The 23,867-nt window shown below is 51.2% G+C and overlaps 2 protein-coding genes across 2 annotated transcripts in view; one reads left to right on the forward strand and one right to left on the reverse strand.

Annotated features, from left to right (window-relative positions):
* Nucleotides 1–183: 183 nt before the first annotated feature.
* Nucleotides 184–1,248, reverse strand: SOFU1 (sperm-oocyte fusion factor 1). Its single transcript, XM_024758073.1, has 2 exons — nt 902–1,248; nt 184–362 (listed from the first exon to the last, which is right to left on the reverse strand). The coding sequence occupies exons 1-2, from the start codon at nt 1,041–1,043 to the stop codon at nt 184–186; spliced, it is 321 nt and encodes a 106-aa protein (XP_024613841.1). The 5' UTR covers nt 1,044–1,248.
* Nucleotides 1,249–3,778: 2,530 nt separating this feature from the next.
* The window catches only part of TRPV5 (transient receptor potential cation channel subfamily V member 5), a 28,416-nt gene continuing 8,327 nt past the window's right edge, over nt 3,779–23,867 (forward strand). Inside the window, exons 1-14 of the mRNA XM_024758074.1 lie at nt 3,779–3,808; nt 3,974–4,086; nt 4,196–4,224; nt 4,706–4,830; nt 5,048–5,364; nt 7,356–7,453; nt 7,594–7,716; nt 8,187–8,324; nt 8,612–8,769; nt 9,162–9,308; nt 11,214–11,426; nt 23,112–23,198; nt 23,315–23,391; nt 23,640–23,805. Of these exons, the coding sequence (XP_024613842.1) occupies nt 5,237–5,364; nt 7,356–7,453; nt 7,594–7,716; nt 8,187–8,324; nt 8,612–8,769; nt 9,162–9,308; nt 11,214–11,426; nt 23,112–23,198; nt 23,315–23,391; nt 23,640–23,805 (1,335 nt within the window). The 5' untranslated portion in view covers nt 3,779–3,808; nt 3,974–4,086; nt 4,196–4,224; nt 4,706–4,830; nt 5,048–5,236. The remainder of the gene's footprint in view (nt 3,809–3,973; nt 4,087–4,195; nt 4,225–4,705; nt 4,831–5,047; nt 5,365–7,355; nt 7,454–7,593; nt 7,717–8,186; nt 8,325–8,611; nt 8,770–9,161; nt 9,309–11,213; nt 11,427–23,111; nt 23,199–23,314; nt 23,392–23,639; nt 23,806–23,867) is intronic.

Consider the following 23,867-nt stretch of genomic DNA (forward strand, 5'->3'; position numbering starts at 1 on the left):
TCTCTGATGCTGCGTCCCGAGGGGGAGGGTCGTGGGCAAGAGCCAGGAAGCCGCATGTACGTCACCCTCGGGAGAAGCTCTCCGAAGCCCCACGGGGAGGCGGTCAGTAAGCTACCGTGAAGCGGAGGCAGATGTCCAGGTCCTCGTCCAGGAATCAGGCCACCGCCTCCGCCTCCAGGTCACTCACAGGAAAACCACGGTGCCGGCCAAGTTAAAGCAGAAGGCGAGGTTGAGCAGGCAGCCACGGCTTGCCACCGCCTCTGATGTCTGCTCGTCCTCTTGCTGGGTCATGTCCACTGCCTGCCACAGCTCGCCCACCGAGGAGGCCACAAAGTGCTCTGCAAACTGTTCTCCATCTTGGTCTGAAACAGGGGATGGAGGACAGCATGAAAGGACTGTTTCTGATCCCCCCCCGCCCCCCGCCCCTGGCCCACCTTGGAAAGAGGAAGGCATTGGGGAACCTGGGAGCCCAACTGCCCACACCCTTGTTCTTGACCACAGAGGCGATGCTCCATCTGGGGGGTCTCTTCTGGTCTCTGTGCAGCCATAGCCCCAGCTCAAGGGCACACACTCCCCACTGCCAATTCAAACTGCCTCCTCCAAGGTGTTACCTCATTTGGGGAGTGAGGGACCAACGTAGAGAAGGGTGAACTTCCAAGACCCTCTTCCCGTATTCACAGGGTCCCATGCACATCAGCTGGCCCCGGCACACCCTGAGTATGGCCCTGGCGAGGAACCGCGGCTCTAGGCCCTTTACAGGACACTCACACTGCAGTAGTAGGGCCTGGGGTGACCGCCCGTAACCCAGACCTATCTCAGCTTTCCCTCTGGCCTGAACAGTGATCTGACTCCAAAGAGATCTGGTCCCCGGCTTCAGGCATCGTCCCCCTTCTTCACCTACCTGAAGAGGGTGTTTTCTCTTTCTGACTCCTCTCGTCCAGGTCTGGGCTCCCTTTCTGAGGCTTCACCCCCTTGACCCACAGCAGCAGCAGGACGGATGCCAGGAATGTTGCCCTGCAGAGCTGGGAGCCCAGGGAAGTCATGGGCCTTCCCTAGTCCCCAGTGCCCGGCAGGACCCCCTCCTCCCTCCCCTGTCCGTTGTCCCGGCGCTTACCCCTTCCCAGCACCGTTTTCTCCCCTTCCCTTCCGTAGGACCTCTGATGTCATGAGCTCTGTGACATCACAGTCGTGGGCCTGACCCTCATCCCGTCCTCTTGGAGAGTTCCGTTGGCAGGCAAGAGCGTGGAGAGTGGCTAGCAGGGGGCAACTGAGGCTTCCAGGATGACCACGGTGGGCCATTCTGTGCAGAGCCACAGCAATGACCTAAGAGTTTGTGGGGTCCTTTCATGTCCATTATATCATTAGATCCACATAGTAACCAGGACTCAAAGTCACGGTATTGCCATACCCATTATACAGATGAGGAAACTGAGGTTCACAAAAGAAATGATTCGCCCACTGAAGATCACACAGATAATAAGGTGCAGAGCAGGGCTCTTGGCCGATTCTTTAGATTCTAAATATCACACCTTCCCACTCCTCTGTACAGCCTTTCTCAAAGGAAAGCGACTTGCATAAACTGAGACCCAGACCGGATGTCGAAATGGGGATCTTCAAGTCCTGGGCTGTGCATGAAACTCAGCTCCGTCAGAAATGAAGGAGGGGGAGGGCGTAGGTGGAGGAGGGGATGGGTACCTGCTCTGGGTGTGAGAGAGACAGAGAGCAGAGTGCCTTGGACCCAAGTGGAAACCTTTCTCTCACTCATCGTCCTCTCCCGGACTTCCCTCTATCCTAGCCATTGCCCTCTTGTACTGGTAGACTGAACACCATCTTCCCTCATTCCACATCCTCCTGTACTCAGACACAGAGGAAAAGTTGTTAGAGACCCAGTGTCTAAACTCCATCTCTAAAGGGTGGGAGGAGTTACAGTCTTCAGAGAAAAATCAGCGTGGCAGACAGAGGCAAGGATCCCAAGTAACGGATCTCAAGAGACCTGCCTTCACGTCCCAGTGCCTGCCCCTGCCCATGACCCTGGTGAGCACAGACCTGTTGGTAATGGGCTGTGGCTTATTAGCGTCTGCTTCCTGGAGCAGAGAGATGGGGAGACAGGATGAAGCCCCACCCTGAAAAACCAGAGACAGATACTGGCCATGAGCGACAGGAGGGGGTGCCAGGAGAGGTGGGAGGGGGGTCTTAGACATGCTGGAACTATCACCACCAGCTCACACCACTCCTGGCATCCATGTACCCCGCAACTGAAGGAACCGCCAAGTGCAGGGGTGAGGATGTGCGCAGAAACACGTACCCTTCCTGAAAGAGGGGATTGCAGAAATGGAAGGGCCCGTGGAGCTTCCCTCCCACGGATGCCGCCCATGCCGTCAGACGGGCTTATCGGGAGACTGTCCCAGACAGCCGACACGGCCTCCTGTTTACTTCCTGGTGATCCAAGCCAGGTGACAGGGTGACTGGGAGCCGTACAGGAGGTCACTTGATGATGGGAGAGGCAAGATTCAAGTAAGCAGGTGACCCTGTTCACCTGTCCCTTGCACTCATTGACCTGCAGGTTCAGGAAATGATGCTTGAATGGAAAAAAAATCACTAACAACCTCCTGGCTATTTGGGGGAGGAGCCTCTTGGTTCAAGGCTAAATGAGAAGCCATCTCCGGCTCTGTGAGTTTGCCCGGGGAGGGTAGTTGGGCGTCGGGAGTGTCTTACCGGGGCGGCTGGAGAGGAAAGAACCGGGTGGCACCGCTACCACTGCCCCCATTCCCTCACCACCCGCCTGCCTGATACCCTGTGCTGAGGAGATAAATCCTTGTAGGAAACCAGGAACCCCTTCACATTTTTTTCTTGTTACAAAAGAATGTTAAAAAATTATGAAAAACGAAAAAGGCAAATAATTCCACCATCCAATGACAATTCCTCTTCATCTTTTAAAGGATGGTATTCAGATTCTTCCCCTACATGGCTGTGGGCAGGTGGGGTGGGAGGGTATGACCTAAACATTGAAATCTGGGTTTATATGTTTTCCTCCTTCTCATCCCATCAGAAAAAGAGATCTGGCTCCCTTGGCACCAAGGGTCTCTGGGATAAGACAGGGAAGTCGGGGCCCTGGACCAGCTCTTGCATACTCGTGCTGGACCCCGAGGCATCATCTTGCAGGGGAACTGCTACCTGAGGGAGAGAGCTTGTAGGACTCCTTGCCTGCAGAAAGCTGCCGGAGAATGAGGACGGATGAGAGGAGAGAAGGGAGAAGAGGGTGGCGATGCAGGACGTGACAAAGGGTATGGGGGGACGGGGAGGGAAGCCAGAGGACGGAAGAGGAGAGAACTCCTTAAAGATGAGGAAGGCCATTTCTGAATCTCAATCCTGCCAGGTAGGACAGGAGGGACAGCTTGGTCCCCTTCAGGCAGCTTGTTCCTGCCCCTCTCGTTGGAGAGGACAGTGCAGGCAAAGGAGCGCAAGTGGGAGGGGGAGACCCAGAGGTGGAGGCCCACGCATGGAGGGGGCCCCCCTTTCCTCCTCCGGGACCCGAGGACCATGCCCTTGGTGGCCAGCCCTGCACACCTGCTCTGTGCGGCTCTGACCGGGCCCTCCCGCCTCCACTCCCTCCAGGACTAGCATTAGGGCTTGAGCGTTTCCCGGGCAGGTGTTCCTTTCCTCTGCCAGCCTCTTATCAGCACATCTACACCCCCAGCTCACCCTTATCGCTCCCTCCATCTCCTTAGACTGCAAGTCCCAAGGCTTCAGAGGTCATTGCAATCCCACACTGCTCCAACCCCCAGCAAAGCAGAAAATGTCCCACAAGGTGACCCCTCCCCCTTCCCAGCCGGCATCTCCCCCCTTCCTGAGGGAAAGCGTGCTTCCTCGTCTCGGGCACCTCCTTTGCTTATTTTCCTTTCAATTTCCGTCCCTCTCCAAAGGTAATTTTGTCCATCCTTCAGTCTCTAGAGACGTGCTCTCTTTCTTACAGCAAAAGAAAGGAGAGGTCCCTGTTCCTGAAGACCTCCAAGGTGGAGGGTCCCCAGCCTGTCTCCACCCAAGCCTCTCATCTTTATAGGCAGAAGGCTCCCAAGAAGCCACGAGGTCTGATGGGTGATTGGGACCTAAGGTTCCACCTTGCAAGTCAGCTCCAGCTTTGCCACCAGCCGTGGGTAATCACACGCACATCTCCCTGCTCTGTCTTCTCATTTAGGAAACACAGAACCCTCAGCCTGTTCCCAGGTACCTCGCAGATCTACTGAATGACTGCAGTTCAATAACGTGGACATACCTCTTGGAGAACAACAGGAAGAAAAGTGGAAACTGTCGTACCATAAAATAATTGAACACTGTCTCGTCTTTATACGCATACTCCCCCTGTTGACTTACTCCCGGAGAGAGTCCCAAGATTTCCTCCAAGTTCCTGCTGTTCCGCCTCTGCGGGGGTGCAGGGCTCTCTGGGGTCTCCTCTGACTGGAAGGAAGGAGCTGGGAGGGAAGAGGGGTCACGGGGCTGTGCCAGGAGGGGGCTGAGCCAGGAAACCTCCTTTGAGGCAGGGCTGCAGGGCTGCAGGGTAGAGGGCAGAGGTGACCGCAGCTCAGACAAGCAGGTCTGGGGGCTTTTGAGCTCATCTATGGAAGAAGAATCAACTGTCCTTGAGCTGTTATGATTGTGCTTTACAGACACTTCCATGAGAGCGTGTAAGTGTTACCCGATTTTCCAGATTAGAAGGTTAGAAGATTGAGGCTCACCTAACTGCTTTGCAAGGACTCAGAGCCAGCATTCAAACCTGGACCTGCCTGATTGCGGAGCTGGAGGGCTTTGCTTCTGTACTCTCTTGCACCCAAGGTAATTGCTCACCTGGCTTGTGGGACCCACCTTTAGGCTCCCAGTCCAGATTCCTGGGCCACACCCCTCTCCTGTCCCGGTCTCAGCCGCCCTAGCCCACTGATAGGAACAAAGTCCTTCCCCCTCCCCTCCCAGCTCTGGGGCAGGCTCTGTGCCCCAGGGCTCTCTCCAGAAAGAGCTCCTCCCCTCCAGGTAAAGCCTCTCTCTCTCCCGGCAGGGCCCCCAGTCCCCTCAGTGCACGTGCACACGTCCCCACAGCCCACAGCGCACACAGGGCACCCTGGAGATACACTCGCTCTCCATCCCAGCCCCTGCCTGCTCACCCCCACTTCAGCTGCTACTGAGTCCTAGACCCGCTCCCTTGAACCACATCCCCGTAACCTGCTGGTGCCCGAAAGGAGAAAACATGGGGCCCCCTCCACCCAAGGCCAGGGGACTCTGGATCCAACTCCAGAAACTTCTGACCTCCTGGCTGGCGGGACAGCAAGACTGGGACCAGCATCTGGACGAGGCCTACATGCTGCAACAGAAGAGGTAGGCTGCCCCTCCTCTCCCTGAGCCTCAAACCCTCTGCCCACTCAGGTCTGTCTCCCCGCCAGAGCACTCCAGAGTTCAGTGCCAGCCACCGGGATGGGCCCAGCGCACCTGTCACCAAAGCCCGACTCCTCTGTCAGTGCAGGCGGGGTGTGTGGCATTGGGCCACAGGCAAGAGGGGGCGGAATGATGCCAGGGCTCTCGCCTGGTGGAGAAGGGGAGCGGGGGACCTAGAGGGACCAGGCAGGAGAAATCAGGAGGTATGGCAGGTGGGTGCGGACTGGTGGGGAGCAAGGTGCTGGGGAATCGCCGAGATCCTGTGGGTTTTAGGACGCTTGTTGGTTGAAGAGGGAGTGCGGAATTACTGCTAACGGGAAGGAGAGGTGATGACGTGCGAACAGGGAAGGAGAGCTCTGGTCTGTGTAACACCTGGAGCTGGCCAGCTACCGGGGAAACCCAGGTGACACTGGGGAGGCCCAGAGGGGACTCAGAGTCCATCCATCTTTTACTGAGTCTCCTGGGTGCAGGGCTGTGCTAGGTCCCGAGGAGACAGAGATCAAATAAGGCCTGGGCCTGTTCCTAGAGCAGTTCAGGCAGGACTGGTGCCCTGAGGGCCAGAGCATTTCATGGCCAGCCCTGAGGTCCAGATCCTGGAAGACTAGCCGGGGCAGGGACCCATCTTGAAGGCAGGCCTCTGCCTCGGGGTGTTCGGGGGACTTGTCTCTCATCGGAGAGTCACCGTTAGCAGATCTGGGGGCAGCTAGGGCTGGACTCACGGGCAGTGGCTTCTCCAGGCCAGAGGCCTGAGCACCAAGGCTGTGAGCAGAGCTCTCAGCACAGGGGTGGACTCTGCAGTCCTGGCCCTGGTCGCTCTGAGCTGGACACGCTCACACAGAGGGTCTAGGTGAGATGGTGGAGGGAGCTGGCCCTCACTCTGCCGGGTCCCCCTGGAGAGCACTTCCCCGAGGGGCAGAGCTGAGCTCTACCTTGAAATCAAAACTTCTCCTTCCAATAAAAAGCTTCTTTCCCCTGGCTCCTGGGACCATTGGAAGAGAGGAACTGGGGGCTGGGGGACATCACAGGAACCACCGGTCAGTCTGTTTTCCTGCCCTTCACCTCTCCCTGCCCGACCCTCTACCTACCATCCTGTGTTCACCTTCAGAGCCAACACATACTTGCCCAGCAGGAATCGGCTTCAGCTTTATCTCTTGTTTGGCTCACCCAGGTGGGGGAGAAACAAAGATTAACCGGCAGAGGTACCACAGGATGGATATCTCCACAGGCTCCTCCCACCCACCCCGAGATGCACATGCTCAGAGAAGCTCACAGCTGCGCCCTTCTTCAGTTACAAGCAGCGTGTTTAGATGCTTGAGTCTAAGGGTAACCATAGGAGGGATAGATCCTTCATAGCCCACCTCAGAACTCTCCCTCCCCGCAGCGGGAGTGTGTATCCAAACAGCCCCCAGGAGAGTCAGAACTTTGGCAGCTCGCAAGGCTCCTAGCTCTAAGAGCTGGCCTGTCTCTCAGCCCCCTTCTGGTCTCTCAAACTCCCCTTGGCTAAAGAGAGCTGCTTCAGCGGGCCTGGGAGCAGGGATGAAATCGGGCAGAAATTCCCTTTCCCCCACCTGCTCTAGATCCCCAAGTTCCCAAAACGTTTACTCAGCTTAGACCGACTTGGCCAGGCCCACCAGCACCACTCCTCCCGTGGCCCGAGCCCTCCTCCCTCAGCCACGCCACCCCTCTTTCAGCTGAGCCACGAGGCCCCCCACGTGGGAAGAAGTGGCACGATGTGACCACACGGGGACCCTGAGACAGGCTTTTGCCCCAGGCTGACCCTCAGTTAGAGTCCAGGGAGCAACGCTGCAATGGGTCACTCACTGCACATGTTGTGGGACCCATGTCTGTCCTAGGCACACACTTTCTCTGTTCCTCTCTGCCCTTGACCTCTCTGCCATTCTGTCTCTTCCTGACTCTTGTTCTTCCTCTCCCAGGATTCGAGAGTGTCCTCTGCTTCGGGCAGCCAAGGACAACGACCTGTGTGTCCTGAAGAAACTTCTGCTGGACCGAACGTGTGACTTTCGGCAACGAGGTGGGATGAGAGTTTGATGTGATGGCGATGGGGCAGAAGCCCCTGCCCCTCCCCTACCCAGGGCTCTGAGGGTCCCTGCAAAGGGGCCTTGGAGCGTGTCTCTGGGAAGTGTTTGATGCTCATGTTTCCCTCCACTCTAGGAGCCCTGGGGGAGACGGCACTGCATGTGGCGGCCCTCTATGACAACCTGGAGGCCGCCATGGTGCTGATGGAGGCTGCCCCGGAGCTGGTCAAGGAGCCCACCATCTGTGAGCCGTTTGTAGGTGAGGAGTCTGAATGGGTTTTCAAGGTGGACACAGGTAGGAGAAGGTCTGAAGTCATCTCTTAAAATGAGCCTCAGAGGGTAGGTTGGGGAAGGAGTGATGGAGGTTCAGGAAGGTCTCCCTTGAGTTGGAAGGAAGGCAAAGGTCCTGGTCTTGGCTTTGTGTATCCGTGACCTTCTTGAGCCATTTATTATTTCCCTTCATCTCCTTTCATGTTCCCTGAAGGACAGAGCTCTCTTTCTTTCATAGCAGCACAGTGATTACCTTTCTATGCCACCCCCAGTAGTCGAGATGGGGACAGCTAAGTGAACTGCTGGAGGGATGACTTGTTCTCAGTCTCACACCGCTCTGCTGAGTCGAGGGCAGAAATCCATGCAAGGATCTGTCAGGGATCTCCTGGAAGCCAGGTGGATGCTGTGTCTCCGAGAGAACCGGGAACAGACCCCATGACTGAGGGCTCTCTTGTCCAGGTCAGACGGCACTGCACATGGCCGTCATGAACCAGAACGTGAACTTGGTGAAAGCCCTGCTCGCCCACGGGGCCAGCGTCTCTGCAAGGGCGGTAGGCTCAGCCTTCTGCCTCAGTCCCCACAACCTCCTCTACTTTGGTGAGAGCCAGGGCCAGGGCTGGGAGGGTGGGGAGGGGGCCGAGAGCAAAGGGAGGGCAGGCTGTGGAGGCTCCATGCCGGGGGAAGCTGGGAGGGGTCCGCCCTCCTCAGGCTGAAGGCCAGAGCCAGCCCCCGACGCAGGGCCCCCTGCAGCGTCCCCGCCTCTGGTTCCGCTGACAAGCGTCCCCAGGCCCAGAGCTGAGACGTGGGGAGGGAGAGGCAGTCCCCTGGAGAGACTGCCCATCCCAGCCTGCACCCTCAAGCCACGGGGCCCTCTGCACCCCCAGGGGAGCACCCTTTGTCCTTTGCGGCCTGCATGGGCAGCGAGGAGACCGTGAGGCTGCTCATTGAGCACGGCGCTGACATCCGGGCCCAGGACTCCCTGGGTGAGAGCCGGGCTGGAGGGGGAGCTGGGTTGCAGAGGAGGGGCCGGGACAGCCCTCAGGTCCCCCAGAGGGACCCGCCCCCAATCCCCCCGTGTCCTTCTCATGACCCTTTTTCCAAAACTCTCCAGAAGGGTGGTGGTCCCTCACCTCCCAACACCGTCACTAAAATCCTCAGCCTCAGAAATTCCTGACTCAGGAGGACTCGAGAATCTTGCTTGAGAGGATCTGCTGCGGGAACCCAGAGTTCTCCTCCCCTCGCCTGTTCTCTTCTTTCAGATCTTCATGGGGTTTGTGGGAAGGAAAGGGAGCCCCAAAATGAAAAGGTTCATGTCAACAGAGCCTTGTCAGTTCTCCCCTGTCCATCAGTCCCAAGGAGTAAGCGACCATGCTGTTGCCCTCGACGTGCTCCTTATACGCTGACCCTCCCCACTTCACCCCTGTGTCCACACAGATGTTCCAGCACCTGATGCAGAAGCGGAAGCACATCCAGTGGACGTGCGGGCCGCTGACCTCCACTCTCTACGACCTCACGGAGATCGACTCCTGGGGAGAGGACGTGTCATTTCTAGAGCTTGTGGTCTCCTCCAAGAAGCGAGAGGTATGGATACCATGGAGGATCAGGAGCTGTCGGGTGTCTGTGCAGAGCCTGTCCGTTTGCTGAGATCCTGGGCTCCAGACACTTCCCTGGCCTGTAATAGATGGAGATGAGGACGGACTCCTGGGACCTTTGGGAGGAAATGCCAATTGACACCCCTTTCCTAACTGCACTCTCTCTCTGCTTAGCTCTGGTCCCTTCCACTTACCTTTCTCCTACTAACGTTGCATATGAGGAACTCTCCAGATGGAAATTGCTTCCTGTCATTCATTCATCCTTTCCGCATATTGAGCTTCTTGCTGTGTCCCAGCCACTGTACCAGGAATTAAGAATACAGAAATAAATAAAACACAGTTCCTGTCAATCAACTTTGTCAATTGCCCATCCCCGTCCTCAGTAATTGTAATAGGGTACCACATAGAGCATCATAAGGGTCTGTACTGTACACAGTGGCAGCAGAATGGAGGTTGGTTTATCTTGGCTTGGATAGAGCAGAGAAGATGTCACAGAGGATGTGCTTGAGCTGGGGCTTCATGGAGGAGTTGGGAATCACCAGGAAGATGAAGAAAAAGAGAGCTTTCCAGAGAGGGAAAAACACGTGGGTCATTCAGACAGTACTGGATTGAGTGATATGAGGGAAAGGAAAGTTTGTTGAAGACTTATAGGGGGGAGAAAAATCGTTTGTGTTTCCTGGAACCTCCAAGATGGTGGCAAAATGTAGTTCCCCTTGTGTACCTGCCGCCTGACAGTTTCCTAGGAACCTTCTAGAGCCCAACTCAGGTGATCGCTGGTGCTGCTGAGGAGAGGAAAAGGTGAGTGGCTGGTAGGTATGAACTTCCTCAGGGCAGGATTTCTTAGGAATTGGAACCCCAGTCCGTCTGGTGGATTGTGCCAACACAGATCCTTGGTCTCTGATTTCAGCTGGTTCTCAATGTTCTGCTACAGGTTTTATTCTTGTCTTGGTCAGCTATTCTATTCCCTCAAAATTCCTTTCTAGCCCCTTCTATATCCCTCACTGCCTTCACCTTCAGTTCTGCGAGGAGACCCAGATTCGTTCATTATGATGCAAATAGAGGCTCTCTGGCTGGAGCTTCTTCAACTTCCTGCCTTGTCCTGCCCAACAGATCTGGAAACTGCCCACTGTCTCTCTCCTTCCCTCTAGGCTCCATGGAAAAGGTATTCTTTCTGCTAGTGAATACTCCCGCCAGCTACGCTCTGACTTTGCCTTCTCCTACTTTCTCAGATGTGTCGTGCTGTCCATCATCCTCTCTCAGAGCATCTGTAACATCTCACTGCCTACTTACATCCGAGCACTAGCCCACCTGGCTGAGGTTATGGCCGCTCCCCACTCTTTGTGTCCTCTCTTGCTCCTCTCGGGTCCACAATACTTGTGGAACAAATCTGACCGCCTCCTTGCTTGAACCTTGCAATTGCTTTCCGTTGCATTCAGAAAACAAAGTCCAGCTCCTTACTTTGGCATTCACGAGGTGCCGTGATCTGGCCCTTAGCTGCTTCACCCGTGATAACCCCTGCCCGCCCCTCCAACAGGTTCTGCCATATTCCCAGCCACACCTCATCTGTCAATGTCTTCTCGCACCTTCCTGCCTTGGCAACTGCTGCTACTTTATGGAATGACCTTGCCGAACTGTCCCTTCACTTAACCATCTACGGCTCATCCGTCAGAGCCTCTGTGGTGCTATAGGTCCTGGTGTTTACTTCTGTCATGGTTTATCTACAGCACTACCATGAGGCCTAGCATACAGTAGAAGCTGACTGGTTGTCCGTAAAAGAAATGACAGACGAACTGAATGCGTGATCATGACCCTGCCCGTCTGGGACCCAGTGGGAAACCCGGCGCTGCTTCTATCTATGGTGGTCACCCCCAGCTGCACTCTTCTTCCATGGCAGGCTCGCCAGATCCTGGAACAGACCCCAGTGAAACAGCTGGTGAGCTTCAAGTGGAGGAAGTATGGGCGGCCATACTTCTGCATCGTGGGGGCCTTGTACGTGCTCTATATGATCTGTTTCACCATGTGCTGCATCCATCGCCCTCTCAAGCCCCGTAGTGGCAACCGCACAAACTCCCGAGACATCACCATCCTCCAGCAGAAGCTGCTCCAGGTGACTCTTCTCAAAAGGGGATGAAGGGAGCTGGTAGCGTGGGGTGATGGCGCTGGAAACCAGAAGCAGCTACCTGGGAAAGAGAGCACTCACTTGGCTGTGGCAGGGGCAGGTTCCTGATCACCTAGACAGAAATTAGGAGGGAGGGAGAGAAGGGGACCAGAGTGGGGGCTCGATGAGTCAGAGTGGGCTTGTCCAGGGAGCGATGGCTTTCTTGTGAACTTTGAAAGAATGCTTGGTATTAAAAACGTCATACTTCTCTAAAATTCCTTGTCATTTACAAAGAGGACCAGACGTTTGTAAATGTGACCTTCAGCAGAAACCGTGCTGTTGTAAAGGGAAGAAAACTGTGCTCCAGGTCCATTTCTGAGTCTGTTTCCGGTCTGTTAGGGCAACACAGGCATCTTTCTGGCCTGCATTCTCTTCTGAGCTCTGTCAGCAGGAACACACTGGCAACGATGTATCAGCGGTCTGGCCACCTGTCAGGTGTGCTGCAGAAGGATGCCTGGCCTGGGTAGCAGGTGGAAGTACATAGTCTCTAAGGTCCCCTCTGCTCTTGTGGGCTTGCCATTCTGTGGGTCACCCTCAGAGACCTGGGGTGAGGATGACTGAGTAGAGGTGTGGAGTAGATGTCAGGCTCTGCTGTTGGAGAGCAAACCCCTTGGCACGACAGAAAGAGCAGACTCTTGTGCGTACTTCCGGGCATATACATTCAGCACTGGGTTCGTTTAATAGGTAACCGAAATTCTTGTCCTAGTGACCTGAAAATAGCGGAAAGGGAGTGAAGGCATGTGGGCAGAAAGCAAAAGACAGAGGAGGAAGAATTTTGCCAGGCAATTAAGAGCTCGATGAGTGGAGACTTACGCCCAATGCAGGCTGGGCCAGCCACAGGTATAGCTCAACCTGGACTTGGAAGAGGGGTAGTTTGGGATAGTTAAGGAGCAAAGAACCTGAGTCAAGTTAGACCAAGGAGAGTGGATGCACAGAGAGAGAACAGGGCGAAGAGCCTCACTGAATCCTCCAGTAGGTCGAGACACTCCATGCTTCTCCAATTTCCTCTCGGTAGGTATACAGTGTGCTGTCGTATCCAGAGCCTCTGTCTCTCACAAAGCAGGGTTTGCTGCCTGGAGAAGACAGGCCTGAGTCGGGGGGGGCTGCCTTGTTAGAGGCGGGCAGAGGCGTGCTCAGGGGAGGTTGTGTGCCATGCATCTCAAACTAGACATGAAGGTTGTCCCTGGTGTGGAGACCACACAACAGGAAATAAGGACATTTAGGAGGTGGCCAGCTGAGACAGGCGAGTGACTAGCAATGGAGGGGATGGGTAAACATGGGGGTGGCTGGACTTTTCCAGCCTTCTTGGTTCTGTTTCCTCAGATGCATTCTTTTCCGCCCTTCCTTTGTTTCAAACTTACTTGGGGGATTTTCTGGATCTAGAATGTAGATAGCCTTCTAGCCTAAGAGCTGGGTGATGCTGAGCAACTCTGCTTCCTGTGTGTCTCTTTCTCTTTGGGGCAGAACTAATTATGTACAGACCTGTTCCTTTGACCCAGATAGTCTAAATTATTATTAGGAGATCCCTCCCCTTGCCTCAGGACCAGGTGAATCATAATTACAGCTAAGTGCACGAACTTTCCTTCTGTTTGCTCTCCTGTTCCTTCCTTGTCCCCTTTGGCATTTTTACCCTTTTGCCTTCCACTTCGATTAAAGCCACTTTGACCCAAATAGAAGACTCCTGACTTTCAAATATTCTTTTCTTGCTGGGGGAGTGGACTTAAGAATGCTGCCCTAAGAGGTTTGAATAGCAAAGAACATCAGTGAAGGTCTGTGTCTTTTGACATTACCCCTTGAGCCTTGGTCCTGAGTTGATGGAACCCCTGAGCTTCTCTTATTCAGTCGGAAGTCAGTCGGGATGAGATCGGGGGCTCCCAAACACATCACCGCGACTTGAAAGATTCTGCTTTCGTGATGTGCCACATTTGTTAAATAATGGGAAATTCTTTCTTTCTACATTTTTATTACTTGAAAGTCTTAGAAAAATGAAAATGTACCGATACAGGGTCTTGGCTTGATGAATGCAACGCCACATTAATTAGCCCATGGAGCTTTTTCTTAGTTAAATGAATACTTTTCTATCCAATTATATTAATAAATCTGGACATATGGAACTCTCGGTCACTGTAGGATTTCCTCTTTGGGTCTCATGGGATCTAGAAAAGTCGCCGGGCTCCATGAGAGTAGCCCAGAACACCATCTTAAGACAGTTGAAATGAAAGAAAATACTCCTTTATTTATATGAGGTGGCACAAGGTACACGAAAGCGGACGTATATGAGGGTAAAGTCAGTTTATCTCTGTGCAGTTTTGGAGATAATCTCAGTGTCTTCACTCTTAAGATGCCTCATTGTTCAGCCATAAAAATTATGCTTTTCCAGGGTTTCCCAAGAACGTATAATTACTTAGAGTTCATTTTCCGTCTCCATTCAGTGTCTCCACTCGGTTTAGGCAGGACACCGTGCACTGTGGTCCTGGCTCTCTTAGGTTTCCAGGTGAGCAGAAAGTTCAAAGTCTGGGATTAGGCAGCTTAGGTTTGAGTCCTAACTCTGAAACCAAATAGCTGTTTGACCTTGGGCAGATCCTATCTCTTGCTAGATCAGTAGTTTTTAACCAAGACTACACATTAGAAACATGGGAGGCTGGTAAAAGTACGGGTTCCTAAGCTGCCCCACACCTGACACATTAGAAAGACTGAAGCTGAGGTCCAGGCAATGGTACTTTTAAGAAATTCTTTGAGTGATTCTCATTCTTAGCTCGGGCTGAGAGCTTCTACTCAGCTTTCCAGTGTGAAGTCGGTCACTCTGAGCATTTAGAGCCCTGATTTGCTGTTCAGCAAGAGGGCGTTGATCTCCCATCATCAGATTTCCTTTTTGTGTCTTGAAGATTTCCTTTATCTCTCCGCTGCCCTTTTCCCAAAATCGCTTTGCTAATTCATTCACTACACAAGTAATCACCAAGAGCCTAGTGGGGCCTGAGCACATTGCTGTAGGTGTTGGAAATTCAACCTGGTCTGAGCAAAACGCAAGTAACCCCTGCCCCTTGGGAGCTTACAGACTGGTTGACATTAATTAAATGAATAGATATCGCAACCTGTGATGGCTACAATTCACATGATTTTTTCCTATGATGAGAAAACAGACAGGGTGCTGAGAGAGCTTATAACAGGGGCCTGGGCACTCTGGGAGGTCAGAGAAGGCTCCCCTGAGGAAGGTAACTGAGCTAAGATGTGGGTATGAATTAAAGGTGGAAAGTGAGTTCTAGGCAGAGAGGATGCATATACAAAGGCCCTGAGGCAGGAAGACCCTTGCCAGTGTCTAGGAACTGAAGGAAGAGTGGCTAGGGTAGAGGGAGCTGGGGCAGGGGCCTCCAGATGAGGTAGTCCTGGCAGATCTTTCCCCAAACTTTCCCAAATCATACAGGACCTTGCAGGCCATACTGAGGATTTTACTCTTTATCCTAAAGGTAGTGAAAGGCTCAGAAAGATTTTAAACAGGGGAGATGCTCGGTGACACTTCTGTTTCAGAAGAATGTCTCTGTAGGGTGGAGGACAGGTTTGAGGGGGCCTGGGGAGATGTGGGGAGACCAGTTAAGAGACTATTACAGTTCAGTGAGCAAAGATAATGGTGGATTGGCCTCAGGATGTGATGGGGGGACGGAGAGAAGGGGTTGGCATCAGGGGACTTATCAAAGGTAAAATCATCACTACTGCACAGTGGATGGGGATGTAGATAGGGAGAGGACGTGGCAGGAGTGACTCATAGGTTCCATTTATTTTAAATCATCCTCCACCTGTCACGGTCAGTGGGTTTGCTCTTTCTACACATCACAATTCCTCATAAGCTCTCGACAGTCCAAGGCACTACAGCTATTTGAAAACCCAGTTGATCTCCAACTCTGTACTGCTTTACTCAGGGGTCCTAACCAACTCACTTTGGAACAAGCACGGCAAATTAAAGACAAGACAGAGGTGAGGAGAAGCAGGGAGCCTGGTAGATAAAAATAACATCTACTGGGTGTTTGTTTTGCACACTTGATGTGCATTTACCAGTGCCTCTGAGATCTTATTAAAATGCAGATTCTAAGAATAAGGCTGGCGTGGGCCCTGAGATTCTGCATTTCTGACTCACGGCTGGGTGATGCTGACATTGTGATTCTGTGGACCACATTTCAGATGACAAAGCATTACACCACTTGATCCTCATAGATACCTTAGTAAGTAAATACAATTATTATTACCATTTTAAAGATGGTGACTCTGAGGTCAAGAGAGGTTTAGTACTTCGGTAAAGACACTCAGCTAGGAAGGGCGGTGCTGGGGTAGGGGTTCTGGTCTGCGTCACTTCAGAACCTTTAATACAAAGCCAGGCATTTCTCCCTCCAGAGTGATGTGCTCAGTTCCAGGCTGCTTCTTTGGAGGATTCACTGCGTGAGGAACTCATGTCTCCAGGCTTTGAGAGCTAGCCAGGGCCTGGCACACTCACCTGTACCTGGGCACACCTGATAGTTCCCTGCCAAGATAAGGAATGCTGACGAGCAGGGGTGGGGATCCAGATCTGGGATTGTCTCCAACCTCTAGCTCCTGAGCTACTGTCAGGGCTCTAGTTCTGACACTAGGCCACGGTTTTGATGTGATTAACTTTTTGGTGGATAGGGTGCGTCCTGCTTCTGTGGGAATGGGTAAAGACTCCTCAGGAACGAGCAGACCTTTCCCAAGTTCATCTTCCTGAGACAACACAGGGGCTGGGACATGGAATAAGCCCTTGGAAAGTAGACTTAGATGGAAACCAGGAGATCTTGCTCTCTTTTTGGCCCAGTGGTTCTCAAGGGGTATGTAGCAGAAACATTTACATCTAAAAAAGGAGATGCTGGGTCCCTGCTCCAAACAAATTGAATTAGAGTCCTCAGGGTTGGCCTGGACACGTGTTGTAACAAAGTTTCCCAGCTGATTCTGATGGGTGGCCTGGTTAGGAGCCCCTGCACAGTTTAGAGGATGAGAGTAACTCTTCATTAGGAACCAGCAGGTCTCTTTCTGGGAGCTTAATTCCTCTGTAAGAATCTTGGGGAAAAAGGAGGGTCCAGGATGGGGTTTGACAATTGTTTCCGGTGCGTTCCCCCTTCCTCGTGGTTACACTTGCTTCCCACCCTTCCCCACAGTGGTACCCAGGCTCAGCTAGGCCCACCCCTCTCTGGACATTTCCTTCAAGACAGTGAGCTGAGTGAGTCAGCTGGTAAGTGAAAACACTCTCTTTTGGCCAATTCTCAGCAAAGTAGGACCTGTCATCCTCCGCAGGGGATCTGGCTGTGGACAATTCCTAAAATCCTAAGCCATGTAAAGAGGATTCCAGTCATTGTTGAATGACATTTACTTATTTATTTATTTATTTATTTTTGCGGTACACGGGCCTCTCACTGTTGTGGCCTCTCCCGTTGCGGAGCACAGGCTCCGGACGCGCAGGCTCAGCGGCCATGGCTCATGGGCCCAGCTGCTCTGCGGCATGGGGGATCCTCCCCCCATGACCATGGCTCATGGGCCCAGCTGCTCTGCGGCATGGGGGATCCTCCCGGACCGGGTCACGAACCGGCGTCCCCTGCATCAGAAGGCAGACTCTCAACCACTGCGCCACCAGGGAAGCCCTGACATTTATTTTTTAAAGGGGCTGAGGGGAGTATTTTCTCAGTGCGTTATTAGCTGAGCCTGCTTACGCAACCTTGAGCTAGGAATCTAGAAATTCCAGACAAGCCCACTTCATTGTCATCCTTTCCGCCATTTGCATCCTGGCTCCACCTCCTGATTCCCTTTTACCTCCCTTCCGCAACTCTTAGATCATGCTCAGCGTGCACCTGTCTGTTCACCTGCTCCCTTGTCTCCTTCCTTCTTTCCTTTCTTATGAATGCAGCATCTGCTGTGTGTGCATTGTGGACAAAAAAAGAAGTTAGAGGTCCCTGCTCTCAGGAAGCTCTAAGATTCCTGGTGAGACATGGAATGTCCAGACGACTGCAGTGTGCTGGGGAAGGGCTGTAACCAGAGACCAGCACCGTGATCCTGCAGGGGAGACACCTGACCTGGCCTTGGAGGGGCAGGAAAGGAGACCCAGGAGGAATGCTGTGACCTGGGTCTTGAGGTTGAGGGTGAATCAGAAAAATGTGGTGGAGGCAGGCATTCTAAGAAAAGGTCACGGTCCACACAAAGACCTGACTTAACAACAATAATTCAACGTGGCCAGTGCTCACACAGAGCACGGGGACCTAGGGCAGGAGCCAGACCAGCAAGGGTTCTGTACGTCATGCTCAGTAGTCTGAGTCTTATTTTTTATTCTTATCTCACAATGCACACTTCTAAGTAAAAGAACACATGTGCAACCAGCAAGGGTTCTGTACATCACGCTTGGTAGTCTGAGTCTTTTATTCCTATCTCACTATGAGCACTTCGGAGTAAAAGAATACACGCCCATGATTTAAAAATCAAACGGCAGGTATAATGAGGATCAAGAGTGTGCTGGCTCGCCGGCCTCACCCGTGCCTTACTTCCTGGAGGCAACCAGTGTTTACATCTTTTAAGTTCTTCACCCCTGTTATCACCTCTGCACTGCTGAATAATGCACTTCTATCTCTATTCATTAATTAAATTTAGACATCAGCTATCGAATTTCTACTCTGATAAGGATTTAGAGAATACCCATCACTCCCATCTCCCCCTCATGTTTATTCCAAAGACATGGTGGAACTAGGAAAGGCATTAAACAGAGAAGCCATGGGGTGATTTTGCATTTGAGAAAGGTTAGTCCAAAAGCGAGGTGAGGGGGGATTGGGTGCAGGGTGCTATGGGTTTGCATTAAGGCAGTGGTGCTATGGATTGAGGGCCAGGGCAGCATTTGAAAGAACTGGGAGGCTAAATGAACGGGACCTTGAAAATGAGTGTCTCTGTTAATTCACTTTGTTAAATATACCCTTGATCACGAAACCTTTTCATAAGAACCACAAATCTAGAAAGCTGCAGATCAGTCTCCCTGTAGACAGGGAATCTTGAATACAATCCCCAAAGAGTAAACTTCTAAAAAATTCAAAGAAAAACTCATTACCACTTTGAGTTTAGGGTTTAATTCTAGAGGGGCAAGGGTGGTTGATGAAGAGGGCATTCTTATTATCAGTTCAACAGACATTAGAAAGTCATTTGTTAAAATTCAATACCCCTGTCCATTTTAATCTTATTTTTTTATTATTTTATTTATTGATTTGGCTGCATTGGGTCTTTGTTTCTGTGCGCGGAATTTCTCTAGTTGCGGCGAGCGGGGGCTACTCATTGTTGCAGTGCATGGGCTTCTCATCACCGTGGCTTCTCGTTGCAGAGCACGGGCTCTAGGTGTGCGGGCTTCCGTAGTTGTAGCACGCTGGTTCAGTAGTTGTGGCTCTCAGGCTTTAGAGTGCAGGCTCAGTAGTTGTGGCGCACGGACTTAGTTGCTCTGCGGCATGTGGGATCTTCCCGGACCAGGGCTCGAACCTGTGTCCCCTGCATTGCAGGCAGATTCTTAACCACTGCGCCACCAGGGAAGCCTGCCCCTGTCCATTTTTAAAACACTAAACTCTTTCTCAACTTTGAAAAGAGTATCTATTCCAAATGAGAGCCAACATTACATATGAGTGTGAACTGCTAGAATTCCCCTTGAAATCAAAGAAAAGAAAAATGTTTTAAAAGCCCGCCACTATCATTATTTTTTCAGCTTTAATGAGGTGTAATTGACAAATGAAATTGTAAGATGTTTAAAGTGTTCATCGCAGTGATTTGATACACGTATAAATTGTGGAGGGATTCCTATCTAGTTAATTAACACATCCATCACCTCACATATATACCTTTTTTGTTTTTGGTGAGAATAAGTTCTGTTCTCTTAGCAAATTTCAATTGTATAATACCGTGTAATTAACTATAGTCACCTTGTTTTACCATTAGCTCCTCAGACCTTAGTCGTCTTATAGGTGAAATTTTGTACCCTTTTACCAATCTCTCCTTATTTTGTCCATACCCCCATGCCCTGGCAACCACTTTTCTACCCTCTTTTTCTAGGAGTTTGCCTTTTTTTTTTTTTTTTTTGATTCCACATGTAAGTGATACCATGAGGTATTTGTCTTAACCTGATGGGCTTATTTCACTTAAAATAATGCCCTCAAGCTCCATCCATATTGTTACAAATGACAGGATTTCCTCTTTTCTCATGGCTGAATAATATTCCGTTTTATACATATGTGTGTGTATATATATGTATATCACATCTTCTTTATCCATTATCCATTGATGAACACTTAGGTTGTTCCCATATCTTTGCTACCGTGACTAATGTTACAATTTACCTGGGAATGCAGGTGTCTCTTCCAGATTCTGTTTTCATTTCCTTTGGCTGTATACCCAGAAGTGGAATTGCGGGATCATGTGGTAGTCCCATTTTTAATTTTTTGCGGGCCCTCTGTTCTGTTTTCTGTAGTGGGTGCACCAGTTTACATTCCCGCCAATAGTGTTCAGTGATTCCTTTTTCTCTACATCCTTGCCAACACTTGTTATTTCTTGTCTTTTTGATTATAGCCATCCTAATAGGTCTGAGATGATATCTCACTGTGGTTTTGATTTGCGTTTCCCTGATGATTAGTGACATTAAGTACCTTTTCCGTACCTGTCAGCCATCTGTATGTCTTCTTTGGAAAAATGTCTATATTCAGGTCCTCTGCCCATTTTTTAATCGGATTGTTTGGGGTTTTTTGCTACTGAATTGTATGAACTACCATTATTTTCATTGCAACTTTTGCACATGTATATTACCTTTTGTTTTCCAGAGAGCAATTAAAAAAAAAAATAAAACCCTACTAAAGGGTCTGTGTCTTGGAGAGCAGCAAGGAAGGGGGCTCACAAGAGACTGTGGCGCTCGGCATTCTGCTTTTACATAGAGGACCTTCGGAGACAGAGTGGCAGAGGCAGCTACTTTAGGGCAGTCAGATCCCAGGTGGAGCAGAGGCAAAAGCCTGGGGTCTCTGGACACCTCTGTTACTCACTGGTGAACTTGAGCAGGGGAACTCCTACTCGTAAAGGAACATGTTGAACAACAAAGGGGTGCTGGTGAGGGGCAGCCCCAGAAGGAGATTACGGTAACCAAAACTGTCCCCAATATTCTCCATTAGTTAGGGTTTTGCCTTTTCGTCTCCTGAGGGAGAAAGCTGACGCCACTCTCTCGCTTTCCTCTAGGGGCACTGTGGTTCCCACAACTCTCCTGGCCAACTAGTGCAGTCCTTTTCTTCTTAGTTGAGCCAAGGAAAAAGGTTGGTGGCAGTTTTCCAGACGTATGCGACCAAGGTCCAAAGTTTTTTTAAAGTTTAAAAATTTTGTACAGACACATATGTGGCACGGATGCCATTATTTTATTTCTATATTTAATGTTATTTTGTTCCTACAGTTAATGAACTTATTACTTATACTACTACCTGATTCTCAAAAGGAGTTGGCCTGTTTTACAGTGAAAGACGGATGCTATAGGAACATTAAGATCACCAGACCCATGACCTGAATTTTAGGATGGAGGAGAGGGGATGCAAAGATAGTTGTTTGAGCTGGGGATTAAAAAAAAAAAAGAGAGAGAGAGAGAACTCTGAGCTTCCTTGGAAGCAAGGCAAAAGGGAAACGTCCCACTATATGACAAAATAAAATTTGCCAGTTTCTCAAGAGAGATAAACGTCAGAGAAGTTTACAGAACATCAGTTCTTTTTTTTTTTTTTTTTATATAAATTTATTTAAGGGCTCAGTTGCTCCATGGTACGTGGGATCCTCCCGGACCAGGGCTCGAACCCGTGTCCCCTGCATTGGCAGGCGGATTCTCAACCACTGCACCACCAGGGAAGTCCCAGAACATCAGTTCTTTAAACAACAACAGCAAAGGAATTGATATCTAGTCACAGGTTGTTAGATCATATTGTTCACTAGATACGTAGTCACCAACTCCTTTTCTGGTCTTCCCTGGTCCCATATGATTTACCTGAAACACTTCCACCACCTGTTGGTAAGTCTGGTCCTGTTCTTCCCTAAAGACTCTATCCTTGGCTTCTTCTGAGCTGACACACACCCTCTGAGAGGCCACAGCATGCTTGGTGGGTGCCTTCTTTATACCATAGATCACCTCCCACTACATAGCATCTCTTCCTGTTTCAAAAGCTATGCCTCTCACTGGACCAGGGTGTACACTGCTGAAGTAGCCTGCAGAAGGATGCTGAGAGGTTCCAGTTTATCGGCGGGACAGAGATGATTAGCATTTCTCATGCTTAATGAGGGATCACGTCCTTCCCAGCTTAGATCATCCTCAGGGACTGTCAACTCCTGTCTTCGGTGCACAAGTCAGAGATGTGACCGTGGAGAATAGAGTTCCCAAAAGTCTAAGGGGTACTCGAATGGGTTGAAGTTGTCTGTATAGTTTCACATGAGAATTATGTACATATGAGCACAGTTTTCTGCAAAGAGGATCTGTGGTCTTTATGATATTCTCAGATGGGCTCATAACTTCAAAAAAGTTAAGGAGCATTATTGTAGAATTCCATTGCTGTATCTGGGTAATATTGCAAGCCTTTTCCTGTGAAGTAACGTGCAGAGGAGGGTGGTTTTTATTCCATCTTGACCTTAGGACTGTACCTTCCACTCCTACTGTCCCGGATAAGGCAGGGCCCTTCCTCAGAGCTGAAATCCATATATTGTCTTTAGCCCTTTGCTATATTGCCCAATCATAATAAGACCACAATGAATATATCTATAGCGCTCTGTGGTTTATAAAATACATCCAAATACATCTCATTTGGTCTTCACAATAACCCTGGGAGGTACGCATTATAGTTTCCATTTTACAGATGAGAAACCCCAAGCTCAGGGAGTTTAGTGACTGATTCAAGGTTTCACTGGAGCTAACAGGTGCTGGGTCCATACGGGAACCTGAATTCTGTGATGTGTTTATATTCTACTCGCTGGGAACCGCAACAAGATTGGAAAAGCTGGCCTTTCAGCGTAGCTGAAATCAGCCCAAACCACTAATACCTCTGCCTGTTGGTTTAGCCTTCTTAACTTGATGCTGTGAAATGTGACCTCAGCCCCTCGATACGCACATCATCATAAATACCTGCTCACAACATATATATAAGAGGTGACTTACTAGGCGGTTACTCAGGCTGTTAGCATATGTAACATGTATATTAAGCCTTGGTTACTTAATGCCCTGGTCACAGACTGAGCCACAACGGCAGGGCGGGTGTTGATGGTGTTGGTAAGGGGAGCTTTTCTTCACCTTGGGTAGAGTTGAGCTGCTTTAGACCACTTACTCAAAAGGACTTGACTCTCAGACCATCAGAAAGCACTTCTTTTGTGTGTGTGTGTGTGTGTGTGTGTGTGGCACGCGGGCCTCTCACTGTTGTGGCCTCTCCCGCTGCGGAGCACAGGCTCCGGATGCGCAGGCTCAGCGGCCATGGCTCACGGGCCCAGCCGCTCCGCGGCATGTGGGATCTTCCGGGACCGGGGCACGAACCCACGTCCCCTGAATCGGCAGGCGGACTCTCAACCACTGCGCTACCTGGGAAGCCCCAGAAAACACTTCTTATCCTGAATTTCTCACCGCAGGAGGCCTATGTGACTCAGCAGGATAAAATCCGGCTGGTGGGGGAGCTGATGACGGTCTTCGGGGCTGTGATCATCCTATTCCTAGAGGTGAGGTGCAGCTGTGCGCAGGCGGAGGCCACCCACCTGAGGCCTCAGATTGAACCGAAGTCTATATCGATCATTGTTTTGTTTTGTTTTGTTTTGTTTTCCTGGCCTTTTCCCAGATCCCGGATATCTTCAGGGTTGGTTTCTCTCGCTATTTTGGACAGACTGTCCTCGGAGGGCCATTCCATGTCATCACGTGAGTGTCCTTCCTTCCAGCCCCCTGCCTTCCCTTGCCAGAAGTGTCCCAGGTCTCCCAATCCCTCTCTGGGACCCTCACTTCCAGGGATTTTCCTCTAGCGGGCTTGTGTGTGTGACAGTGTATGTGTTTAGGTATGAAGACTGAGCCTGAGTGTTTGGGTCCCATGTAAGTCAGTGCCATGCTGAAGGGGACCTAGCATATTTCCAGCCCTCCTCTCACTTCCCCCCTCTCTGCTCTCCCCCCAGCATCACCTATGCCTCGCTGGTGCTGGTGACCATGGTGATGCGGCTTTCCAACACCAACGGAGAGGTGGTGCCTATGTCGTTCGCCCTGGTGCTGGGCTGGTGCAGTGTTATGTACTTTGCTCGAGGATTCCAGATGCTGGGTCCCTTCACCATCATGATCCAGAAGGTCAGTGCTTTCCCCAGAGTTTCCTCTGGCTTCAGACATTGGACCTTTCCCAGACAGAGGGA

Source organism: Neophocaena asiaeorientalis, unplaced genomic scaffold (assembly GCF_003031525.2).
Source record: "Neophocaena asiaeorientalis asiaeorientalis breed wild unplaced genomic scaffold, Neophocaena_asiaeorientalis_V1.1 scaffold206, whole genome shotgun sequence".
Taxonomy (NCBI): Eukaryota; Metazoa; Chordata; class Mammalia; order Artiodactyla; family Phocoenidae; genus Neophocaena; species Neophocaena asiaeorientalis.

Bases quoted from the DNA above. Each gene is read 5' to 3' on its own strand.
- SOFU1 (XM_024758073.1), bottom strand. From the start codon at position 1,043: ATGACTTCCCTGGGCTCCCAGCTCTGCAGGGCAACATTCCTGGCATCC. The intron at 363-901 runs GTAGGTGAAGAA...CCCCTGTTTCAG, and splicing joins AGAGAAAACACCCTCTTCAG to ACCAAGATGGAGAACAGTTT.